Raw genomic sequence first — 24,288 nt, forward strand, 5'->3', positions numbered from 1 at the left:
TGCCATTAGGTGGGAAAGAAAAGAAGACATTGTCACCTTCCTCCCCGGTCACTTATTTGTATGGCCAACTGGGAGAAGTATAGACACAGAGATGTTTTACGAGGTTGTTTGACAAGAGAAAGACAATGACATTTGTGGAGTAAGACTTAACTATCTACTGGATAGCTACATATCTAGCCCTTGTGTCAGCCATGGAACCTGAATCTAAGGGCAGTTGCCATCTGCTATAAACTGAATGTTTATGTCCCCTGCAACGTGATGGTCTTAGGAGGTGGGCATTTTGGGAGGTGAGCCTTTTGGGAGGTGATTAGGTCATAAGGGTGGAGACCTCATGGGTGGGATTAGTGTCCTAACAAAAGGCCCCAGAGAGATGCCCTAAGCCCTTCTGCCATGTGTGGTGCAGCAAGATGACTGCTTTCTCTGAACCGAGAAGCAGGCCCTCACCAGGAAAAGAACCTGCATCTTGGACTTCCAAACTCCAGAACTGGGAGAAATAAATGTTGTTATCAGCCACATAGTCCGTGGTACTTTTGTTATAGTAGTCCAAATGACTAAGACACCATGTATGCTGCATAACATGGTATCTTCTTCTTTTTAAAATCATGTTTGTTCTCTTCCAGTTGTCTCCATTTTTTCCCCTTTGTCCTCTTCCACCCATCTCACTCCACCCCCCCACTGTCAATTTGCTCTCTATTGTCCATGTCCATGGATCATTCATACATGTTCTTTCTTTAGCCCCTTCTCCTTCTTTCCACCATTGTCCTCCTTCCCCTTCCCCTCTAGTCACTTTCAGTCCGTTCCATGTTTCCATGCCTGTGGTTTATTTTGTTCATTAGTTTATTGTGTTGAATACATTCCACTTATAGGTAAGATCATATGGTATTTGTCTTTCACCGACTCGCTTATTTCACTTAGCATAATATTCTCCAGTTCCATCCATGATGTCGCAAAAGGTAGGCATTCCTTCTTTCTTTCTTTTCTTTAAAATGCAGATTTATTTTATTTATTTATTTTCTTAAATGTCAAAATCCATAATAACATATTAAAAATTTAAATCCATTATAAAGTCTCAGCAATTAAAACAATATGACACTAGCACAGAAACAATCAAGTAGATCAATGAAATAAAATGAGCACTCAGGAAACAATTGTATATATCTAACAATGTAATATATGATAAAATTGATATTTCAAATCAATGGGGGAAAATAAGGCTTATTCAACAAATAAGGTGCATGGTCCACTATTACTTGAAATAAAACAAATATAGAGCCCTATTTCACATATTATACAAAAAAAATCAGGAGAGTTAAAAATCAATATGTAAAATCTCAGGAGTTTTAGGAGAAAATACAAAATAATATTTTTCTTACCCTGAAGTAAAATAGTCAAACCCAGAAGCTATAAAGTAAAATATTGACAAAATGACTATATTAAACATTTAAGACTATACAGTAATATACATATAAAAAAGTGAAAGGACAAGAAATAGAATAGGAAAGTATTTGCAATACATCTAAAAAAGGGTTAACAGTGTTTTGTGGGGGTTTTTTAGGGAAAAAAATTCTACAGACATTTAATCAAAGAATTGGATAAAGAATACCAAAATATCATTTAAAGCTTTTTTTAAAAAATAGAAATAGGCAAGAAATATACAAAAACAGGTTTAGTTTCAATAAATAATAAAGTAACAAAGTAACACATCATTGTTGCAATCAGATTAAATGTATTAAAAATATTGGTAATATCAAGTATTGGTGACTATGGAAGGAACTGGGTATTCATAGACTCTTTTTCTTCACCTCCTTAGCAGACCCTATAGTATATCTCACAATGCTGGTTTGGTGGAGGTGTATTCTTTTAGCCTTCTTTTGTCTGGAAAATGCCTTACTTCACCCTCCATTTTAATTTAGAGCCTTGCTGGGTAGTAGTCTTGGCTGCAGACACTTGCTTTTCATGACTTGGAATATTTCTTGCCATTCCCTTCTGGCTTGCAGTGTTTCTGCTGAGAAGTCAGCTGCTAGCTCAATTGGGGCTCCCTTGTATGTTACTACCTGTTTCTCCCTTGCTGCCGTTAGGATTCTCTGCTTGTCTTTGACATTTGCCATTTTAATTAGGATGTGTTTTGGAGTGGGCCTCATTGGGTTCCTCTTGAATAGGACCCTGTGTGCTTCCTGGATTGCGTGACTTTTTCTCTCCTCCAATTAGGGAAGTTTTCCATCATTACTTTTTCAAACAGGTTCTCTATCCCTTGTTCCTCTTCTCCTTCTGGAATCCATATTATACCAATATTGTTATGTTTCAGGTTTCCTGTATTTCCCTAAGTGTGTCTTCATTCTTTTTGAGTCTTTTTCTCATTTTCTTGCTCTTTCTGGGAGCTTTTTTCTACCTTGTCCTCCAGCTCACTGATTCGACCCTCTGCTTCATTCCTTCTGCTGTGTTCTTCAATCTGGAATGATATTCTTCAATCTGAAATTATATTCTTCATTTCCTCTTACCTCTTTTTGATAATTTCTATATCCATTTTCATGCCGATATAGTTTGCAATAAGTTCCTTACAGTTTCCCTGTAGTTTTTGGTAATTCTCTTTGAGCTCACTGAGCTTACTGAGCTTCCTTAGAACCATTGTTTTGAACTCAATATCTGATAGCTTACTTGCCCCTATTTCATTTAGTTCTCTTTCTGGAGATCCCTCCTTTCCCTTCAATTGGGGGGTGTTTCCTTTTCTTCCCATTATGTGTGAGTCTCTTCTTTTTTGCTTCTGCTTCTTAAATTGATCTGTCTTGATTTCCCGACTTTGTGGTGTGGATTTCTATGGTATGAGACCGCTGTTTTTTTCTTTCTGGAGCTGCCTCTGATGATGTCAGATGTTGACCCTATCTGACCTTAGGCAGCCTGTTCGAGACTTCCAGGAATCTACTGTCTGTGTCTGTCTCTGTCAGTTGTTAATCTAGTCACTCTGCTCTCAGCAGGCTGGCTTAGAGAGACACCACAGGGTGGGGCAGAGTCCCTCCTGTGGGCAGGGTTATGGGGTCCTCTCACGCTGCTGTATGCAGGGGAGTGGTCTGCCTGAGCCAGATGGCTGCTGCTGCTCTATGGGGGAGGAGTCAGCGCCAGGATCCCTCCGGCTACTCTCTCCTTTTTTCCCCTGAAGCTTCTATCTCCAGTCTCATCTCAAGTGTCTCTAGACCACTCTGAGCCCCCTCTTATCGAGGGATCTACTCTCTGTGGCTGCCATTCTGTACTCTGCTATCAGGCTTTAGCACTACCGGGCCAGGGGCAAGTCCCTCCTTGGGGAGGGGTTATTGTGTCCTTTCACGCTGCTGCCACTCAGGGGAGTGGTCTGCCTGAGCAAGATGGCTGCTGCCATATTGGGGGTGACTCAGCACCAGGATCCCACCACTACTCTCAGTTCTCTCCCCAAAGCCTTCTTCCCCAGTCTCTCTTCTGGCATCTCTAGCCCACTCTTTCCCTGCCTTTGCCGAAGCCCAGGGTAAGTGGCTACCACTACAAATTTTTGCTTTGACCCTTTAAATGGCTCTTTGAGTCTCAAGCCCCCTGTCTCTGGCAGGGAGCAACACTGCCGCTGTTCACAGCTGGCTGTTATCTGTGAACTTTTGGGGCTCTTGTGCTGTAGGCTTGCGATCCCTGCTTATGGTTTAGACCCTGCTCTTCTCAGGAGGATCCAACTGGATATTTCAACATCCTTCTGGTGCTGCCACCTGTGGGTGCCCCACCCATCTTCTTGAGTCCCTGCCGTACTCCTTATCAATTCAGTTGCACTAAAGTTGATTCCTCTGTGTGTCCGAGGTTATAATGCTTTCCTCTTGCTATTGTTCAGTTGTTTGTTCCAGGTGATTTCTCCACAATTTAGTTGTAATTCCAGATTGGTCCTGGGAGGAGTTCAGTGTGACTTCCACTCACTCCTCCGTCAATTTGATTCTCTGGTATCTGATTATATATCCTGCTGTTTATTGTGTGCCTCTCTCTCTAAAAATAAATTCCAGGGGTCTGGGGACTTGATTTGGCGTTCCAAAGAGCAGTGAGAAGGGTGTCCTTGAGCAGTCCCCATGGCTGAAGCTCCCTCAGATGGGTAAAGTTGAGATCATGAGAAGGTTGTGCTTGGCATCTGCATAGGAGCATGACTGAACTGCAAGACCCAGTGCTCTCCAGCCTCTGCCTGACACTTGAGGCCAGTCCTTGGGAGCAGGAGCCTCAGCAGCTTTAGCAGAAAGGCCCCAGGTTCTCAGACAAACATCTGGCTGCCTGGTCAGCCAGGACTGAAGAGCCCTGGAGCATTTTCCTTTTAGCCTACTCAATTGCCAGAAGTGGGTTTTCTCCTGTCTCCAAATATAAGAAATGGGTTAAGCCCTTATATACCCTTCTATGGTATGGTCAGAGCTACTTTGCCAAATTCTCAAGGTTAAAAAGAATTTTTTTCTCTTGTATTGTTGTACATTTGTGTCTACTTTGTTCTTTTCCACAGAACCATCACATGTGTGCATGTGTGTGCTTATGGATATATTTTCAAAAGCATCCTGAATGTCTGAATGGGTCTCCTTCTTGCACGAGGACATATGGTTTCAAGGGATTCACCTTGTCTTCCTGCTCTGCAGTGTCTCCCATCAGCAGCAAGCTGATCAGAACTTTTCACCAAATAAATCAGAGAGTGTGGTTCCACTGGAACGTTTTCCAGCTAAAATATTAAACAGGTTTGTTTGGAGGTGATTTCTGTTATGAATGAGTAAGGGTCACCCTCTCCACTCCCCTATCCTCATCCTATATTAAATGTAATATTGAGACAATTTCAAAGGCTTTCTCTTGGGCCATATTTGTAAGTAATTGGCAGGAAGCTTCTCGTAAGGACACTGAGAAGGCACAAAAGTGAATCTAACAGCTTTGTTCGTAGCTAAAGGGCTATTGTTTCTGCTCATACTCTCCATGAAGATCCCTTTGGAAAGCAAGGACAACTGGCCATCCCCCAACCACTGGCAAGATGTGTTAGGTCAGCAGAGCTTTAAATCGAACAGATTTCAGTGTATGCACAACTACCATTTTGAAAGGAGGAGGAAATCAGGAAGCGTTTCTTAGCAATTAATTTAAAATATTTCACATGTTCTTTACAGTAAAGGAGAGAGTCCAGGTAGCATAAACTGTGTAAACAACTCTAAAGACAATGATACAGAAAGTCCTGGGACAGTCTCTTCTAACTCAAGGTTCAGGCCAAGGCTGTTGCTCCTGTGCACCCTTTCTTTAAGCATTTGTCACTCTGGAATCCAAAGTCAAAGGCAGTTCATTACAAAAAGAGACAAATGGCTAAAGACAGAGCTTTGAGGAAAACCTTCAAGAGTCTGAAATCATTTTATTTATGTGTGTGGCCTACTTTAAATAAATGAAAGCTTAATATTTGGGAGCTGGACTCTGTGTGACTGGTGCTTCTAGTTTTTGGTAGATGATTTTATTTTACACTCCTTTAGGCCAGAGCTCCATGTATAGTCCCAGTTACAACACTGCTTGGCTCTCAGCAATAGCTGGAAAGTTTCCTCGAAAGACTTGGATGTGGAAGAGCATGCAGGCAAAAGACATCAGGGCTGGAGTAGGCCGCTGTCACATGCCCTGTAGCTTTGATATGCATTTTAATCCCTCCCATTATATCTGTATCTCATATAAACAATTTGAAAATGAATAACAGAATCTGAATGATCTTTGAAAGTATGCTGAGTTTTTTTCCAGAGAGAAACCTATTCTAAAGAACATTGTTTTAGGCAGAAACGTAGGGTCTTCATCTTCAGCTGCTAGGACCTCTCAAAGGCTCAAGTTTACTCTGGTGATCAAAAGCGAGGGACGGCATTTCAAAACATCACTGTAACAGCCAAGGGAGATTTTAGAGAAACGATCAATAAATGGTGAAGGTTGGAATAGAACACTTCACCGTGGATGATAGTAAATCACTTTTAGTTTTACATGGTTATAAGAAAGTCCAGACTTATGTAGAGCAGAAGTCACTCCCTGCTCCACTTTGAGCTGCAGAACTCTGCCTGAAAGTAAGGCCAGGCCTCCTGGCCCTGCCTGTGTCTAGGCTACTGAGGCTGTGACTGCTGGCCAAATCCAGTTCTAGAAGGGCACGGACTATGGGGAGGAGTCAATCAGGTAAGGGAGATTGTAGTACATTTGAAGTGGGCAATTAGGAGGTTTTTTGGGTTCCACACTCAAGCTTCTGCAGGGAACTGTCTCTAGCAGGCTTTCTTTCCTGTCCTATGCCCGTAGGTTCTGCCCTCACCACATGCTGGGGTAGTGAAGAGCTGCCCAGACAAGCCAGGTGAGCAGGCTGTAAGCCAGAGCCTGAGCTGGTTTCTAGTGAGGGAGCCCCCGCCTCCACGTCCACATGGCCCACGCTGACATCAATCCCAACATTGGGGCCTCCAGCTCCCACCTCATCCAGTGCAACGCGGCCTCTGCAGTGTGGATAGTGTGCCCCAAGGCAGTGGAAACCAACCTGAATACCATGTTCTATACCTGCAGGAATGAATGCGCAAAGGACCCATTACACTTTTTTAAAAAATCACATCAAGGAGGAAAACTTAACTTCTACCCTCTTAGGTTCTGTGGCTAGTCTAAGAATTTAACTGACATAAGGCAGATTAATAGAAGAGCCTACAAATTTACTATTTTTACACGTACATGGGAGTCTCAGAAGGAAAAGGAAGATTCTCAAGAAGCCATTATCCCCCAATGGGTATGTGACGAGATAAAGACGGTTGGGCTAGTGGGAATAAATTGTGGGACAGTGACTAGGGAATATATGGAGGAAACTAATTGAGGGTCAGGGCTATTTTAGTAAGTTTGTGTGTACAGTTCCATTCCAGCATTGCCCCCAGTCTGTAGTGATGAGAACATTCTTCCTGGTGTCAGGAGGGCACCTTTCTCGGGAAATGTACAGACGTGCTTTTAGGTAGAAGCAGCAGGGCAGAGAACTTGCCCTGCATCTGGCGATTCTCAAGTGCCTTCAGCTCAAAATAGTCAATGTGCCAAAGTGGCATATTTTGGGGGGAAACATTCTGAACCCTTTCAATAACAGTGTCATGATTTCATGCTTAACGACAGAATTTGACCTCCCCACATTTCAGTATGCAGGGAAACTGAGAAGACCTAAAGGCAGTAAAGTAATTGCGGGAAGAAGACCTTCTAGCCACAATTTTTTCCTTTGAGTGATCAATCCAGACTCAGCATGACCCTTTGGACCCTCTTCTCTTAAAGGCAGCAGTCCCCCAGGAGCACACCAAGCTCAGGCTAATCTGCAATTCAGATGCCCCTGCACTCATGCCGTTTACCAGCAGTTACTGGCTGGCAGCCTCCAGAGCATATACATCATCTGTACCTGCTGAAAAAACCTCTGTGTTAGAGTCTGATGTCCCTATGGCACCAACTGCTTATTAGTGGGAAAAAAATTCCAAAATAAAACATGGCCCAATCATTTACCTTAACAAAAGATTTATTTGAAACGGGTTTGTGCAGACATACACCAGTCAACAGAATTGATCAAAGCCACAGATCACTACATTTTCCAAAACCTCTAAAAATACAAGTAAATGCCCTTCATTTGTATTCACTCCAGGAGGGAACCCAGTGCCACTGTAATGTGCTGCTATAATTTAACAACCAGAGGACATTAATAAGACGTGAAAATGGTAACACTTTGAGAGGGAGGGAACACAAAACCCCACACTCCACAGAAGTGCTCACTGCTCTGCTGGGAGCCAATTAAACGTGCCCCCACAGCCCGGCTCCTCTCTGCATAACCAGATTAAAACCTCCATGTCGCAAATAATATTTAAGTAATCTGAGCGCAGATGTGACAACAGACAGGAGAGCACATGGCTTTGCTTGCATGAGAAAGACACCACAAAGATGTTGCATTCAAACAGCAATCCAGTGACCTGCAGCCAGGGCGATCCACTGAGGCCACGCACCCGGCGGCTTCTGGCCGGCCCTGTGGGCGCCACCCCTGCCGCTGGCCGGGCAGCAGCTGTCACACTGCGCTTCAGAGGGAGGCCCGGAGGCAGGCAACACACGTGCTCCTGAGTCCAGCCATCACTGGTCACAGGGGAGAGGGAAGATGGGTGCAAGTGTCAGCCCTGGCATTGATTTTATTAATGAAAACCCTAAAGTATATTTCCTTGCTCAGCGATCTTGCTGGAAGGAGTTAACGCTCTATGACAGGGCAGATTTTCTCTGGCAGTTTTTGTCCCGGTTTTTCTTGATCCACCTGGCACTGAGCTACCTTAAGGAATGCGACTGAATCCAGTCCTGGTGGACGTGGGTTCACATCCTGATCTTTGGGCTCTCTCCCTCTTTCTGGCTCTCTCTCTTCCGCACTGAAGAGCTTGCCTATAAAAGGCTCTTGATAAGCTCTCTTGACCCTTGAGTTTCCTGGACAGTGTTATTTGGATAGTGCCATTACTTCAACTTTCTTCTTCCGATTTCTGTCATAAATCAAAGCCACCTGACACTTTGTTCCTGACTTTTAAAACGAACAGGTCTCCTTTCTTTCTTTAGCCAGGTCAGAAGAAATGCCAATGGACTAATCTTGTGTGTTTTTCTTGGTCTGATGCCTGGGAGAAACAGCAAAGTAGGTATCTCTAAGGCAACCAGGGTAAGAGGTTGTCACTGGAAAGTGAGCCAGTCTGGGTGTAAAAAGAATCATTCTTTTGTGTCCTTCAGTCAGGGGAACAGAGGAGCAGGGGAGAGTCTGTTTGTCAGACTTAGCATCTATGCATTAGGTCGGCGGGGCGGGGGGTAAGTAAGGCAATGGGTGAACTTTCCCCTCTTTTCTGCTTCCATTTCTTTTGTCGCTTCTGGCCACTTCGATTTATATTGGTTTAGCATCCTTTCCTTCCCACTGAAGACTGTGCCCCAATTCACAACTGACTCATACTCGCAAAACGAAGAGAGTTTTGAACACAGCCCCACTAGGAGCTTTGGCATTAACGAAGCGGTTGTGACAGGGAATGGAAGTGTGCGCTGTGGGACAATTCAGGATGAGAAAAAATACGTGAAAAGTGCAAACATCAAGTCAACTATTTCGGATCCACTCCTTTTGGCAATACTTATTAATATATCATTATGGGGGATCTGCGACCCATGGAAACCCTGCTAGCTACTCTTCTTGCCCTTCAAGATGGACCAATAGCTAGAATGAGGCTCAGTACTCTTTCCCAAGACTGCCCTGAGACAAAGAGCTGCCCTCAGCCCACGAAGAACCAGCAATAAAGCCAACTGGTGTACGCTCCTCCCTTTTATTGGGTGGGTGGGTGGCGCTTTATTTTCACTAGCTCCATCACTATTGTATTTGCCAATTTAAGTATTTGTGTAAGAAAGTATTTAATGAACAAGATGGGGGATGCCACCTTCTGACTTGACCTGATAAACACCTTTCTTTGCCAAGTTAGTATTTCAGGCTCTGCTTAACTATAACCACGGTTTCCCTGTACACATTTTTTATGGATCCCAGGAGATGAAGGCTACATTTCAAATGCTGAGGCTAAATCACTCCTTGAATAACGTTGGGACAATGACCCTGGGCAGTAATTCAAACCCTGGCTGAAATGTGTGCAGTTTTTTCACATGTTCAAAACTAAAGACAAACTTATCCTAGAGCAGAGTTTTGCAATCATTCTATTCAACTTATGATCTAAGCCATAAATCCGTAGGAACAAGAATATGATAGAAAGTTCTCTTCCTTATGGTTCAAAAAGTAAGATAAAGGGTCATTGTTATAACAAATGGAGATTATAGACTATAGCTTTATTTTTAAAATATTCAACCTTAAAGCCTCTAATATATATGTCCATATGCATTTTCAGATGTTAGTTCCCTATACTCACTTTTTTTTTCATTATTCACTGCTTCTTGACAAGTTATTACTGATTTTCACTGCCAGCTCCCTACAGCAATACCTGAAGCCTTGTCAAGGAAAAGAAAATGTCAACAGAGTCCTCAGCCTTGCTCTGCTGAAACCCAGGCTCACATTTTAGGATATTAATCCATGAGTGTTAAAGAAACAGTATCTCCTTTCTCCAAAGCACAGGCCCTGTATGCTGTACTGATCCAGAAAATATTGTTACATGTATGCATGTGTGTGGGAGATGGGAGAAGGTATCATGGGTCAAGAAGCCTGGAATATTCTGCCTAGAGACAAGACACTTTTAGCTACATCCCCCTGTCATTGCAAAGCCCATTCTGATCAGCAATGTAGTGCTAATCTAGGCAGCCAAGCATAAATGGTTGGTGAATATCCTGCTGTCTTCTCCCTTTTCAATATACGCTTTCCGTAGCCACCCTTGCCTGCCCATGCCTGTGTGAAGCTGAGCTCAGGACCAAGTGCTCCAAGTGGCTGGTCTCATTCTGCAGAGTCAGCAGAACGGGACATAGGCTCAAACAAGAGTTGGCAGTCTGCCTGTGTGCAACACTAGACCAGGGCTGAGCCTGAGTGGATGCTGCCACTTTAGCCCAACTCAGAGGCAGGAGCTGCAGTGCTGACTATGACCTGCCAGGCTGTGTGTCACTTACTGTGTAGCAGAGTGACAAGTCCCATGTGGCATTTTCACTGAGCTGACAGCCAGAGTATGCAACTTAGTCCAGTCCACCCTGCTCCCTGGGGAGGGGTTGTGTGTGACACTGACCTCAATTTAAAGATAGGACAAATGTCACAGCCTGAGTCAGTGCTGTCTAAATAATCTACATCATACATAGTGACAGCTGCTCCTCCTAGAAACCCGATTTAGCCATTTGGCTACAAGATAGCTTAATTGTATGAGAGAATAAATAGGACGGCATCACATCAACTGTTTTCTTCTCTGTGTGTATTTCATTATTGCAAAGACTATTTGGAATACTTCTCAAGAAAATTGGAAAATATACTTAAATCTCAAAAATGTGAACTGCATTTTAATGTAGAAAATAAAAGACGGAAAGCCCAAAATAAACACGCATACACACGATAATTCACAAATATGATTCAGAAGGCTTTAAGTTCAAGAGAGGGGTAAGTGTTTGACAAAGAACTGAGTCTGAGTTCCCTCTTTCCAAATAGCCTTAGTTCCAAATGAAACCAAATAGTCAGGAAGTCTAATGCACATTCAATTCTCATTTTCAACTCTCCTCTGTATTTAGACCATCATCTTTCTTGGTGTGCAATAAAGACGCACCTTGGTTTGTGTTAATTAGACTTTTTCCCCTGTAATTTCAGCATGATAGTCCTTCAATGATTCGTCTTGCTGGGTGCTATAGCATTTAAATGTTTCATCACCTTGGGGAGGAAGAAGTGACAATTTTCTGAGCCTTACCTGTTAATTGCTTTGTCCTACTCCCCCTCAAGCCCTGGATCCTGGTCACCTCTTAAGTGAGGTATTCATTTTCTTTTCTTTTTTAAAATTATATTTTATTCATTATGCTATTATAGTCATCCTGATTTTTCCCCCTCTGTCCCCCCGAACCCAGCAGCCCCCACTCCCTCAGGCAAACCCTCCACCATTGTTCATGTCTATGGGCCATGCGTATGAGTTCTTTGGCTACTCCATTTCCTGTACTGTACTTTACATACCCAGGGCTATTCTGTAACTATCTATTTGTACTCCTTAATCCCCTCATCTCTTCACCCATTCCCCAACATGCCCCTCCCATCTGGCATGATTCTCTGAATCCATGATTCTGTCTCTTCTTTTTGTTTGCTCAGTTTGTTTGTTTTTTTAAAGATTCAATTGTTGCTGGATTTATATATTTTTGCCATTTTATTGTTCAAAGTTTTGATCTTCTTCTTTTTCTTAAGTAAGTTCCTGTAGCTTTTCATATAATAATGGTTTGGTGATGATGAACTCCTTTAATTTTTCATCTTGGGAGCTCTTTATCTGCCCTTCGATTCTAACTGATATGTTTTCTGGGTAGAGCAATTTTGGCTGTAGGTCCCTGTTTTTCATCACTTTGAATATTTCTTGCCAATACCTTTTAGCCCGCTAAGTTTCTTTTGAAAAATCAGCTGAGAGTCTTATGGGAACTCCCCTGTAGGTAACTAACTTTTCCTCCTGCGGCCTTTTAAGATTCTCCCTTTATATTTAAACTTTGGCATTTTAATTATGATGTGTCTTGGAGTGGGCCCCTTTCATCCATCTTGTTTGGAACTCTGTGCTTCCCGGACTTGCATGTCTATTTCCTTCACCAAATTAGAGAAGTTTTCTTTTATTATTTTTTCAAAAAGAGTTCCAATTTCTTACTCTTTCACTTCTCCTTCTGGCACCCCTATGATGCAAATGTTGGACCACCTGAAGTTGTCCCAGAGACTGCTTATACTGTCCTCATTTTGGATTCTTTTTTTCTCCTTGTTGTTCTCATTGTTTGTCTTCTGCTTCCTTATGTTCCAAATCATTGATTTGATTCTTGTCTTCATCCCCTCTACTGCTATTTCCCTGTAAATTGTTTTTTATTTCAATTAGTGTATCCTTCATTTTTGACTGGATCGTTTTTATGCTGTTGAAGTGCTCTCTAAGTTCCTTGAGCATGCTTATCATCAGTATTTTGAACTCTGCATCTGATAGATTGCTTATCTCCATGTTGTTTAGTTCTTTTTCTGGAGTTTTGACCTGTTCTTTCATTTGGGCCATGTTTCTTTGTCTCCTCATTTTGTCAGTCTCCCTGTGTTTGTTTCTATGTGTTAGGTAGAGCTGCTATGACTCCATATCTTGGTAGTGCGACCTAATGTAGTAGGTATTATGTAAGGTCCAGTGGAACAGCCTCCTCTATCACCCAAGGTGGGCACTTGAGGTTTGCCCTGCATGTGGACTGAGTACACCCTCCTCTTGTAATTGAGCCTTGGTTGCTGTTGGCAGATCAAGGGGAGGAATTTACCCAGGTCAGTCAGCTGCAAGGATTGGCTGTGACCACTTACCACCAACCTCTGCCCTCTGTGGAGGATCAGCTGTGCAGGGGCAGGGTGGTGGTGCTCCGACCAGGTATGTAGGTGTCCACTGGGTGTGAAGGTCAAGGTCAGCCCCCACCTGTGTTTTTCCTGGGGCCACCCTGCCTGAGCTATAAAGATATCTGAGATGGCTGCTATTTGTGCTGGGCTTGGAGATTCCCAGGTGATGCCAAGCTGTGATTCTAGGCTGGCTGCTGCTAGTGCTGGACCGAGGGCTCACTGAAGCCAGCTGTTACTTGTTTGAGAGGATTCAGGAAGTTGTTAAGCATGAGCTAAGACCAGCCATTCATATGGAAAAGTGGCTTGAGTTGGCCTGTAATTTGGGTGGGGCAGAGTCTCTGGGTATCTCTGAGGCAGGTCAAATAGTGTTAGCCAGGTTGTTGAAGTCTCAGATATGGCACCAGCTTACTGGCTCAGTCTGGATGGATGTGGTTTCTTTAATTCCATAGTTGTTAGAATTCCATTGAACTCAATTTCTGATGGTTCTGAGTGATGGTTGTTGTATATTTTAGTTGTAATTTTGATGTCGTTCTTGAAGTGGCATGCCATGTCTGTCTATACTGCCATCTTGATCAGAAGTCAGGGATTAGTTTTCTTCGTCAATGCAAAATCATTCTCTAAATTATTTCAATGCCTGATAAGCTGTAGATGTTCCAAAAATAAAGAGTTAGGAAGCAGAGTGCACTGTTGTTCTATTTCCTAATTTAGTACAGCTATTCCCAGAGGAACTGTGCCACTGTAACCAGCAACAGCTGTCCAGAAGTATTTATGTTAAGCCATCCAAAAATTTGGTTTGGCAACCAAAGCAGAGTGGAGAGAACGTGCCTCCAGGCTGGTCATTTATTAAGGGCTCCAGGTGCTCACATAGCTGCTCAAAGGCATCGAGGTTCTGTCCAAATTTAGAACAAGGGGCTCTCCAGTTTGGAAAGTCAATGACGTCCCTTCCTCATTTTATACTCGGGATACCTCCTACTGTGAGCAGTGCCTGTATCTAACACTGACTGAATAAGGAAGGATGCCTGTTGGTATAAAAAAAGGTGTTGAAATGTTTTGAATTCTTTGCAATTAAAACTGCCTGTCAACGTCATGTTTAACCTCCTGGACATATTAGGCTGATCAGGACAATCGTCTGGGCATCAGGGCTTGATTTCAGAATTTTTGCTCAGAGTCGGTGGGAAATGTCCCCTATGTCCTCCTCCCTGTGTCTGTGTCCTTGGTTGGTGCTTTCTCCTTCCATGGCCACCCTCCTCCCCCACACCCAGGGGCCCTTACTCTCTCATCTGGGTTTGCACATCCTCTCTGGTTCTAGAGCTACAGAGCGACAGGTGTGTTCCTTCGCTGGGGAGTTGTGCTCTAAATTCATTCATTTTCCAACAGTGACAATCCAAAATGTGCCCTCAACTCCCGAGAAGACAAGTGTGGGTTCTAAAGTTACACAGATGCCAGGGGTCCAGTTGTCTGGAAACTGGGAAGTGAGTACTGAGAACCTGACCAGAGCATGTCTCCACCACCGCCCTGACCCACAGGCTTCCCTCACCACAAAGAGGAATATAAACATTTAGAATATATGCAGAAAAGGGTGAATGGAAGAAGGGATTTCTTGCACATGTATCTGGATCTGTGGAAGAAAGGGTGTGGACTCCGGTTGTTGCCCACCAGCAGCCATGCACTGAGCACGGTGGCTAGCCATGCACGTCTGGGACGAGGAACTTGAATGAGTGGGAGGGTTGGGTCGGAAGGCACCTGGGAAGGGCGCAGGAGATTCTGTTGGACATCAATGGTTTGTCCCACTGGGAATGTGGCAAAGAGGTTCAAACCAACGTTCTCAGGTTTCCCACCCAGATACACATATTTGTGATTTCATTGCTACCAAGAAGTTTATGCCAACTTCATACAAACAAAATAGGAAACAAAGCAAGACAGCAACCTGCCTAAAGTAAAGTTTACATGCTGCCCTGTGGACTTAATCTGTGAGGTAACAAAACAGGAAGCAAGGGTGTCCCAGCTCCCCTGCCACAAGGTGGGTTTCTCACGCAACATAAAACTCTTTTATCTTTCCTCCCAGAACAACTTGTACTGATGTCTAAATATCGGTGAAACATAATGGTTTTAATTTCACACTTCACAGAGCACAGTTGAATGCTTCATAACAAGGTAAACAAAGGTTAGGCCAAGCACTGCAGACAAATTGTGAGGGAGAAATGGCTTCTCCCATGGTACATACCCCAGGTTTGCACAGGAATATATAACTAACAAACTGGTTGGCTAAGGCCACAGAAATGTGTTTTCCCGTGTTTTGGCTGCTGACACCAGTCTCTTCTGACAAAAACGTATTAACAATGGGTACAACAAACTGCATCTCTTTCCTAGCATTAATCGGGGAAACTTGACTTATTTCTGCCTTGATTTCTTTTTGGTGGTATCATAAGCACGAACAATTTCTTCCTGAGTGACAGCTCCATGTTCTTCTTGAGAGAAGGCGTACCCATCTGAAAGAAGCACACGGGAGGAAGTGGTTAAGGGCTGAATTGGGGGAGTGCACTAGGCTTGGAAGAAGCTGTGTTTGGGGAGACTGCTGCTAAACTTCCACACATGAGCCTCATCAGCAGTGGGCCAGTGGGCGCCTGAGACCAGAAGCCTGTGACCCAGAGGGGAGCGGGGGTAGTGTGGGAATGATGGCAGGACACAGCCTGGCGGGCCGGGTCCCCGGGGTTCTGGCTGCTGATGCTGGGATGGGAATGGCGCTGAGGGGCAGCCTCCCATTTAGGGGGCTGCAGCTGAGTTCAGCTTGGGAAGCATAAACAGTGGGTCACTGGTCCATGTCTGCACTTTCCCACCACCAATCAAGTTGTTCTGCTCCGGAAATGTCCCAATGCGCCTGAAGCTGCAGGCCGGCTGGGTAATTTATGAAGCTGTAAACATGCTGGGGAAAACACGCACACGCTAATAGTGAAAGATGGCAAAGAGCACGTGATGCTCGGAGAGTTCCTGTTTTTAAATTGGGCTGATTTGTGCTGGTAATAAGAAATTACAGTGGGTTTATATTTATGTAAACAAAGAAAAAGATCACAAGATAAAATCAAGAGGCCCTGATTGGCCCTGTGGTCATAAGAAGACTAGTTCTTACAACCAGTTCCAGTAGTAGTAGTAGTAGTAGTAGTAGTAGCAGTAGTAGTAGTAGTAGTACTAGTAATAATAATAATAGCAGCAGCCAAAAATTATTAAATGCTGTGTGTATCAGGTACTGTCCTATGTACTGTGCACAAATAACTCATTTATTTTCCTCAACAGTCCTATGAGATAGATGCTAGTATATTTCCCATTTAACAGATGGGAAAACTGAAGCATGGCATGATGTCATTACCTGCCCAAGGTCCCAGACTTAGTGAGTGGCAGAATTTGGAGCCGGACCCAGGCAGTGTTTCTGCAGGGCCCACACGCTCCCGTATCACCAGCTCTGAGAAAAGTTTAGCTCCGGTAAGCCCAGGCGGGGCTCTCCTTCCTCACTGGCTCTTCCCATAGATGGGACATTCACCAGAGTCCCTCTCTGTCGGCTCACCTTCTGGATGAGACGTTCTGACCAAAGACAACACAGTAAAAAGGCTGACAGTGGTGACTCTGCCTTTGCATATTTGTTACTAATTGACAGAGCTCCTAGTTAATTGTCATGGTCTTTAAAGGAGAAACAGAAATCGGAAATTCTGCCCATGGATCATCTCCTGGATTGCTAATTATTTTACTCAGACCTCTGGCTTAAAAAGAAGAGTTCCTAGAGTATAAAGATATACAATAACGATGTGTAAGAGACTTTGAGGGGACAGAGAAGAAGAGACTTTAGAAGAGTCTCAGGTGACCTCTTCACTCTGTGGATGCCCATCAACTCAGAGCTCCTGTCCCTGGGCTGGCTTCCCAGTTCTTCTGGAGAGCATGCCTCTCAGCCTCACCTGAGAAAACCCGAGAGCTTGGGAGGGCCACCCAGGAGGCCAGAGCTGGTCTCCAGAGGTAGGCTGGGGCTGGCTGAGGACACGGCAGCAGGAGTGGGGGTGGGGGGTGAGAGGTGGAGGGTAGGGGGGTGGAGTGAAGGCAGAACCAGACAGCCAGCCTGACAGAACAGAGAGCAATCTTCCACAGGGTACTCTTGTCGGCTCGCTAACTCCATTGCTAACGAAATCTAACCCCCAAACCCCCAAATCTCACCCTGCATGGTAGCCAGGGGAAGCAGCTGCCCCCAGGCCACCGTGAGCCCCACCTAGCTGGGCACTGAGTGGGCATGTCTGGAGCAGAAAGGCAGAAGCAGGCAGCCTGGAGAGGGGGCTGCTGGCTCATTCAGGCCCTGGGCCCAGCACACTTGAACTTCCTCACAATGGGTTTCCACACAAGGAGGTTTTGCTTTGAGACTCATAGCCTTGGAGGCTGCACAGAATCTGAAGAGGAAACACTCCTTTGCATCCCGTTTCCCTGACAGCTTGTAGATTCCCCTGAGTTGCTTGGTCAGACATGACCAGGGCCAAGGAAACCTCCATGATGCCCAGCTCTGATGGGCAGCTCCTCACCTGCCTCCTAGACTCCCTCCCTCCGTCCCTCTTTCCCTCTGTCCCCTCCCTCCTGGTGCTGGGCTACCAGCCTGTCCCAGCATAAGTGCTCTTTGTGCAGCGTCTTCACTGCAGTCCTAGAAGAGACGCCTTTCCTTGGGATGTTTCAAAGCAAAAGCTAGCAAATAACCCTGTCTCCTCCAGTGACAAGACTGTGAACTGTGGTCAACTTGGACAGTTTTCATTCTGTGGTCTTTGAAAGCCAATGCTTGTAGTGAACGCCTGGTGTTTTGGGGAGGGGACCCATTGCGGCTGTCTCTGGATCTCCGGAGCCTCTGAAATGACAGTCCTGCCACGGCTCTGTGGCACCCCAAGCGGACGCTTATCAACCGGACAGAAGTGGCTCTGGTCCCAGGCAACGGGAATGCTTTGTAAGTGCTCTTCATGAACGCTTCTGGGGCAGGGTTGACTACTGTGCCTTCCACCCTGAAGACAGCTTTCCAATCTGCTCTGCTTTCATCACAGATTTGGGTATCTACGGCTGAGGCACTGGGGGCAAGAAGGGCTGGTTCTAACCCCTGCTTGGCAGTAATTCAGCCATGGGACCATGGGCTCTTTCAGCTCGCTAGGTCTCCTTGGTTTACTTTTATGTAAAAACAAAACAAAAACAGCCTGGACCAGGTGAGGTCCAGATTCTCACAGCTCTGGTCCTCCATGTGGGCACTGTTATTGTCCTGGCTAACCGTCCCCAGGCTACAGAACCCTTGCCTTTGTTCAGGGCCAACTCACACTAGGCACCAACAGGGGAGTCCTCTACCTCCATGCCAGAAAAGAAAGGTGCCTGTCTCAACAATCAGTCCAAAGAGAACAACTGCTACCTATCTTTTTGGATGTTTTTTTTTTTTGGGGGGGGGGGAGCGGTGGTAAGGGGTAGAGGGGAAAGAATGAAAGAAACTTGTTGAGACAGAAACATTCTTTCAGAGCATCCTTTTGAGAAAGGCATTTTAGCATTTGGAACTGTCTATGCCCTTTTATGTATTCTCTTTTTCATTCATATCTGCCTGCGCCTACTGGGAAGCCAGCTGCAGTGGCTTCTTCTGCCTGTAGTGGGATGGCGCTGTCAGCTTCTATCTGCTTCCCTCACACGAGGGCCTTCTGGTGGGATTATTCAGCCACTCACTCTCCAGCAGAAGAGAAAGGAGAGAGGGGCTCCTGGTCCAATAACAGATCTCTTCCCTTGGGGCAAGCAGAGCACCCAAAGGTCACTACCAAGTTGTTTCTCTGCTAGTTCCCTTTAGCTGCATCTGATATCATGTTTCCAAAAAGTTATACACTAAGACTTTCTGAACCAGACTTAATCTCAACTGAGACTGAAAGTGGACTTCATAACTCAAGAACAAAAGGAGGATGGCCTGATAGGATTATCCTGGGAGCGGAGGTGTGTCCCTGGCTCTCATAAAATATGCTGGGGGGTGGGGGTTAGAGTAATAATTGGAGAAGTTTTAGTGGGACAATAGCATTTGTGAGCCCCAAGTGGGCCCTGCACCCCTCAGCCTGACAAAGACACAGTATCAGTTCACCAGCTTCTGCCCGATGAATGTTTAACTGCCATTGGCACCCAAACAGGGAGCTCACAGAGGAAGCTTCCAGCTCTTAGCATTTCCCACTTCCACATGTCTTTCAGGAAGTCCTGAGCCACCAAGTACTGATGGGGCCTGGAGAAAGCACTCAGCTTGAGCTCTCCCTGGCTGCCCTTCTAACGTTCCTGCCTCCTACATCCTCAGCCACAGCCAGAATCTGTGGGTACAGAGTGGGGTAGGTGAAAGGAGATGAAGAGGAAGGTGAATTTTAGTTATTTTGACTAGTCCTGGTAGAACATTTTGTGATGTTTATAAAATCATGTCATTCTTTTCCCCCATTTTTATGGAATAAAACTCCCCTTAAGCAGCATTCTTTTGAATATGAGCTCTTATAATATCTTAAAGAAAGTGGCAGTTTCCTGTCTGAAAAAATATTCCTAATAAGAGGAGAAAATGGGAAATACTGTGGGGCGATAAGGTTATTAGACCAGGTAGGAAACTCTGCTCTCCCTAACACATACTGTGTCAGTGGCTCATAAGGAACTAAAAGTACTTCCAAGATTAGAGTATTTTTCCAGTTTCTGGGAAGACCGAGGCCCAAGAAAGACAGACCCAGCAGGACATCAAGGCCCAGATCAGCTGTGCAGAACTTTCCACATGCCGGGAGCGGTTCTGAATGTTTGATGAGGCGCCTTCTCCAGTTGAGGATGTACACAGTCTATTATCAAACAGGTTCTTACTACTGATTTCTGGGTGTTTTTAAAATGTACTGTGATTTTAGAAGCTTTTTGATTTCTTGTGTTTCTTCATTAGAATTTTTTTGTCCTTCCAAATGTTGTGATTTAAGCAAAATGTTTAGTAGTTGTTTTAAGACATTTTATGACTCTTCCACTTGGTCTTTGATCTACACAGTTGACTCCTGAACAACAGAGGTTTGAATTGTGTGGGTCCATTTATATGTAATTTTTTCAATAAATACTGTAAATGTATTTTATCTTCTTTATGATTTTGTTAAGAACATTTTCTTTTCTCTAGCTTACTTATGAATATTTAAGTAATACTTATTTAAGAATAGAGCATCTAATACATATAGCATATAAAATATGTGTTAATCAACTGTTTATGTTACCGGTAAGGCTTCCGGTCAACAGTAGGCTATAAGTTTTGGAGGAGTCAAAAGATACATGCAAGTTTTCAGCTGTGGTGGGTGCCCCTAACACCTTCCTTAGTCAGAATCAACTGTATATATAATATATCGCACATATTCTTTCTATGGTTACTTTGAAACATACAATAGAGAAGCAGCGTGGCTCCCTGGCATGAAATGGTGGTTTGAAAACCAGTATGCATTTTCTTTGTGTCCATTACATCATCGTGAATCCTCGCAAAGACTAAGGAGGCTTATATTATTATAATTCTATTTTCCCTCCAGAGGATAAAACAAAAATTTAGAGAAATAGGTGAGTTTCCCAAAGTTTCTCAATTAGTGGCAGAAAAAAAAAATACATAGTTAGTACCTAACATTTATTGAACTCTGTATTGTCAGGCACTATTCTAGGCACTTTATGATCTCATTTAATCCTCCCAACGACTCCAGGTGATTTCTCCTATCATCTGCATTTTACAAATATAGAAACAGAATGGTTACTTTGCCTAAGATCACAAAAAAGTGGCCGAGCCGGGGCGGGAAGCCAGGCAGCGCAGCCCCAGGGGCTGGCCTCCCACGCCTCACTCCTCGGACTTCCCCAGCCAGCCTCCTGGCTTGACTTCTCTCTTGGATCAGAGACGCCACAGCCGGGATCCCGACTGCTGGCCCGTGCTGGGCCGGTTACTGTACTGACCTGAGCCTCTGCCAGGTGCTCTTGGGGCTGACACCGCTCCCTCCTGGGGCCGTGGAGTATTAAAGGGCACACCAAGCGGGCGAGGCCCTACAGGGAGGCCTCAGCCCCTTTCCCTCATGCTGCTATTCCAGTGGGAAAGTGAGGGGAGAAAGTGAGAGGGGTACTATTCCACCCCTTTACCTCTCTCTCAAATGAGAGAAAGTCTGCAAAGATCTGTTGATAGGTGGAGATCAATTAAACATGACATAGGCCCTTGAATACCTGTCCTATGGATACAATCGTTATTTTCTCTAACCTATTCTTGGTCTACCAGTTGTTTCTCTCTCACCTCCTCAGGGATAGAAAGGGAAGCAGGAATTGGGGCATGGGCTGAAGAGATGGCATGTGCATGTGTAAGAGAGGGCGTGTGGGCTGGAGAGAGAGGCAGGGTTCAGGGAAGCAGGGGCCCACGGGCCTACAGGCCCCGGCATGAATTGAACCTTCACTTCTAATGACACCCCTCAGCTGGGAGCAGAATGGCTGGATCGCTCAAGTGCGCCCACAGCCTCCCCTTGAGTGCCAGCACCCCATCTGCCTTTCATGGCCTCCCCTCCCTGCTCCTCTGGGCTCTGGTGCATCCCCAGAGACCCCTGCTCAGCTCAGGCCCCCTCAGCAGAAACTAGGCTGGGGCTTTGGCGCTCAGAGTGGGGACACTGCTGCGCCACGCCGGGCAGCCTTCCTGGGAAAAGCGCAGAGATTTTTTTTTTTTTAAACCGGTGATTGGCATTGTTTTAATTAATATACTAATATTAAATAAAACCCTGCATATTGCTATGTTTGGGGAAACAATTTAAAAGTAATATCTCTTCGACCTTAGAAAAAATGCTACTGGGAGGCTGACAGGGGATCTTAACCACATCAGGATTTTAAGTTCAAGGATTTTGTCATGCAGGCATTTGATTGGGTCCCAGGGAACTACCCATATTCGAGCTGTACTTGCCTCAGGCCAAACACACGAATTTCACTTCCAAACGTGGGGCTCCAGCTTGGCAGCTGTCTCCGTCCCCATTAACAACACCCAGGCCTTCATTAAGCTACCCGCGTCCCTGCGTGGGCCGGGTCTCGCAGCCTGAGTGGGCTGGCCGTGACTACTTACGTGGAACATTCTGCTGGAGGGAACCTCCTCGGAAGAGAGTGGGGGGCGTCTTCCTGCTGAGCCTCTTTAACAAGCGGTCTCGCTCATTCATCCTGCAGGTAAAGCAAATGCGGTCAGCCTCTAATTCACAAGGACACATCTCAAAAGGTACTCACTGAATGACTTCAGGTTGTAAAATAAAACAGACAGGGAGCAAAAGCTTCCTTCCCCACGTCAAGAAAAATCTCCAGTTTCGCAAGCTGCCCCGTGTTGACTGTAGATGCTATCTCGACACTTGGAGGGCATGGCTCTTGCTTCTAAAAGGCACTCTGTTTTCAGTCCGCCCTGTACACAACGCCTCTGAACCCTGCCTTCCTCTTAATGGAAGTGCACTACAAGTACCCTTTCATACCAGGCAAATCCTTGGCTTCCCAGAACACTTTTGAAGGAGTGATCTGTTTCTATGGTAAATGTCTGAAAAGCCTCAACCCCACCTGCAGCTGCCTTTCCTCAAGCCAGTAACCGGTACCAGGGCCAGAGCCTCACCCAGGTGCCTCAGGACCCCAGCAAGAGCCAGGCTTCTTTCCACAGAACCCGATGTTTATTCTGAACCACAATAAAAATCAAGGTGAGTTTTCTTTGAAAACACAAGGATTAGAAGCTCTTCCTGCCTTTCCTGAAGTTATTTCCTCTAAGGTTGCCAGAGCTGTGAACAGATACGGAGCTACCCTGGAGGACAGCTGTCTTCATTCCTATGAACCACAGTGTGTGCTTGAAAATTGTCCAGGTGGACAAAGCGCTTTGATTTCTTACCATCAGGATGTCACTCTGCTCGCTCCTGATGAGATTTGAGATTTCTGGTGTCCAGGAGTTTGCCGGTGCCCTCCATTAGAGGGTGAACTGTGCCCCCGCCCCCTGCCCCACATTCATGAGTTAAAGTCCCAACCCCCAGTACCGCAGAATGTGACTGTATTAAAAGACAGGGCTTTTAAAGAGGTGATGGTGTTAAAATGAGGTCATTAGGATGGGCCTTAATCCAGTATGACTGGCGTCCTCATGAGGAAAGGAGACTAGGACACAGATGCATGCAGAGGAAAGATCACGTGAAGACAAAGGAAGAAGACAGACACCTGCAAGCTCAGGAGAGAGGTCTCAGGAGGAACCAACCCTGACGACACCTTGATTTTGGACTTGCAGTCCCCAGAGCTGTGAGACAATAACTTTCTTTTGTTTAAGCAGCTGCAGTCTGTGGTATTTTAATGGCAGCAAATATGCCCCCAATCTGCCATTTGTGGGACCTTGGGTTGTTTAAGGACCTGCAGTTGCCTGGGATCCAAAACACCCCCCGACCCCCTGACCACAGTCCATGTCATGGCTCCCCCAGGGTCCTTCGAAAGAGGAGTGGGACCCTGGGTATTCCAACAGTTCTATGAGCCGAAGCTCATTTTGTTCTTGGGTTTCCAGAAGAGAGAACTTTCTGACTCTCTTGGTTGAAAGGACAATGTTTGCTTAATCACCAACTAAGGGTAAGTCTGAGCTAGCTGAGCTAGGCAGTGTCTGATGGCTTATGAGGGAAAAAAAACCCAACACTTTTTCTGTCCCTTCACGCTGTCTTCCCCTTCCCTCTCTTATCTTTTTTCTCCCACAGGCAAACTGATCTCACTGGGCCCCGCTGAGCAACTGCCCCGGACCGCAGGGCTGCGTAGATGAATGACGGGGGAGCCTGTGAGTATGACGTCCCTCTGTGTGGCCACTGTCGCCTGACCACCTGCAGTGCCCTGGGATGGCTGGCTTCAGGACCTCAGGAATATACCGAAGGGCCATCCTCCCTGTCTGACCCTGGAAGGCACTGTGTGTAGAAGTGCTCACCGAGAGCTGGACTGCAGGTTCCCGGGGCATCCTTCCGAGCCTTCCTGATTGACAAGGCACTCCCTCCCCAGAAACCTAGGGGACAGGCAGGGCTATGCTCTGCCACCAGGCCCATCGTCTGCCCTGGCCATCCATGGTCCCTCTGAGATTTCAGGTCCAGGAGCTCCTCCTAGTGATGGGGCTTAGGAGACTTCACAGAACCATGTTGGTGGGAGGGGCCTTCTTGCTGGGCAGGTGAGGAAACAGAGACTCTGCTGTTTTAAAGCAAAAGGTCACAGGGCACTTTGCTGGTAGTGCTCTCACCTCTGCCTCTGTGCTAGGCAGGCGTTCCCAATTCCCTCGTGGAATGGTGTATGCTTTTCTCTCTCCCTCTCTCTTCTTT

The 24,288-nt window shown here is 45.4% G+C and overlaps 1 protein-coding gene across 1 annotated transcript in view; it reads right to left on the reverse strand.

Annotated features, from left to right (window-relative positions):
• Positions 1 to 11,593: 11,593 nt before the first annotated feature.
• ATP8A2 (ATPase phospholipid transporting 8A2) overlaps positions 11,594 to 24,288 on the reverse strand; it is a 523,880-nt gene continuing 511,185 nt past the window's right edge. The window contains exons 35-36 of the mRNA XM_054577153.1: positions 22,059 to 22,150; positions 11,594 to 15,459 (exon numbers count right to left, since the gene is read on the reverse strand). Of these exons, the coding sequence (XP_054433128.1) occupies positions 15,362 to 15,459; positions 22,059 to 22,150 (190 nt within the window). The 3' untranslated portion in view covers positions 11,594 to 15,361. The remainder of the gene's footprint in view (positions 15,460 to 22,058; positions 22,151 to 24,288) is intronic.

Source organism: Pteronotus mesoamericanus, unplaced genomic scaffold, assembly GCF_021234165.1.
Source record: "Pteronotus mesoamericanus isolate MK-2021 breed Mesoamerican mustached bat unplaced genomic scaffold, CSHL_Meso_final contig_41, whole genome shotgun sequence".
NCBI lineage: Eukaryota > Metazoa > Chordata > Mammalia > Chiroptera > Mormoopidae > Pteronotus > Pteronotus mesoamericanus.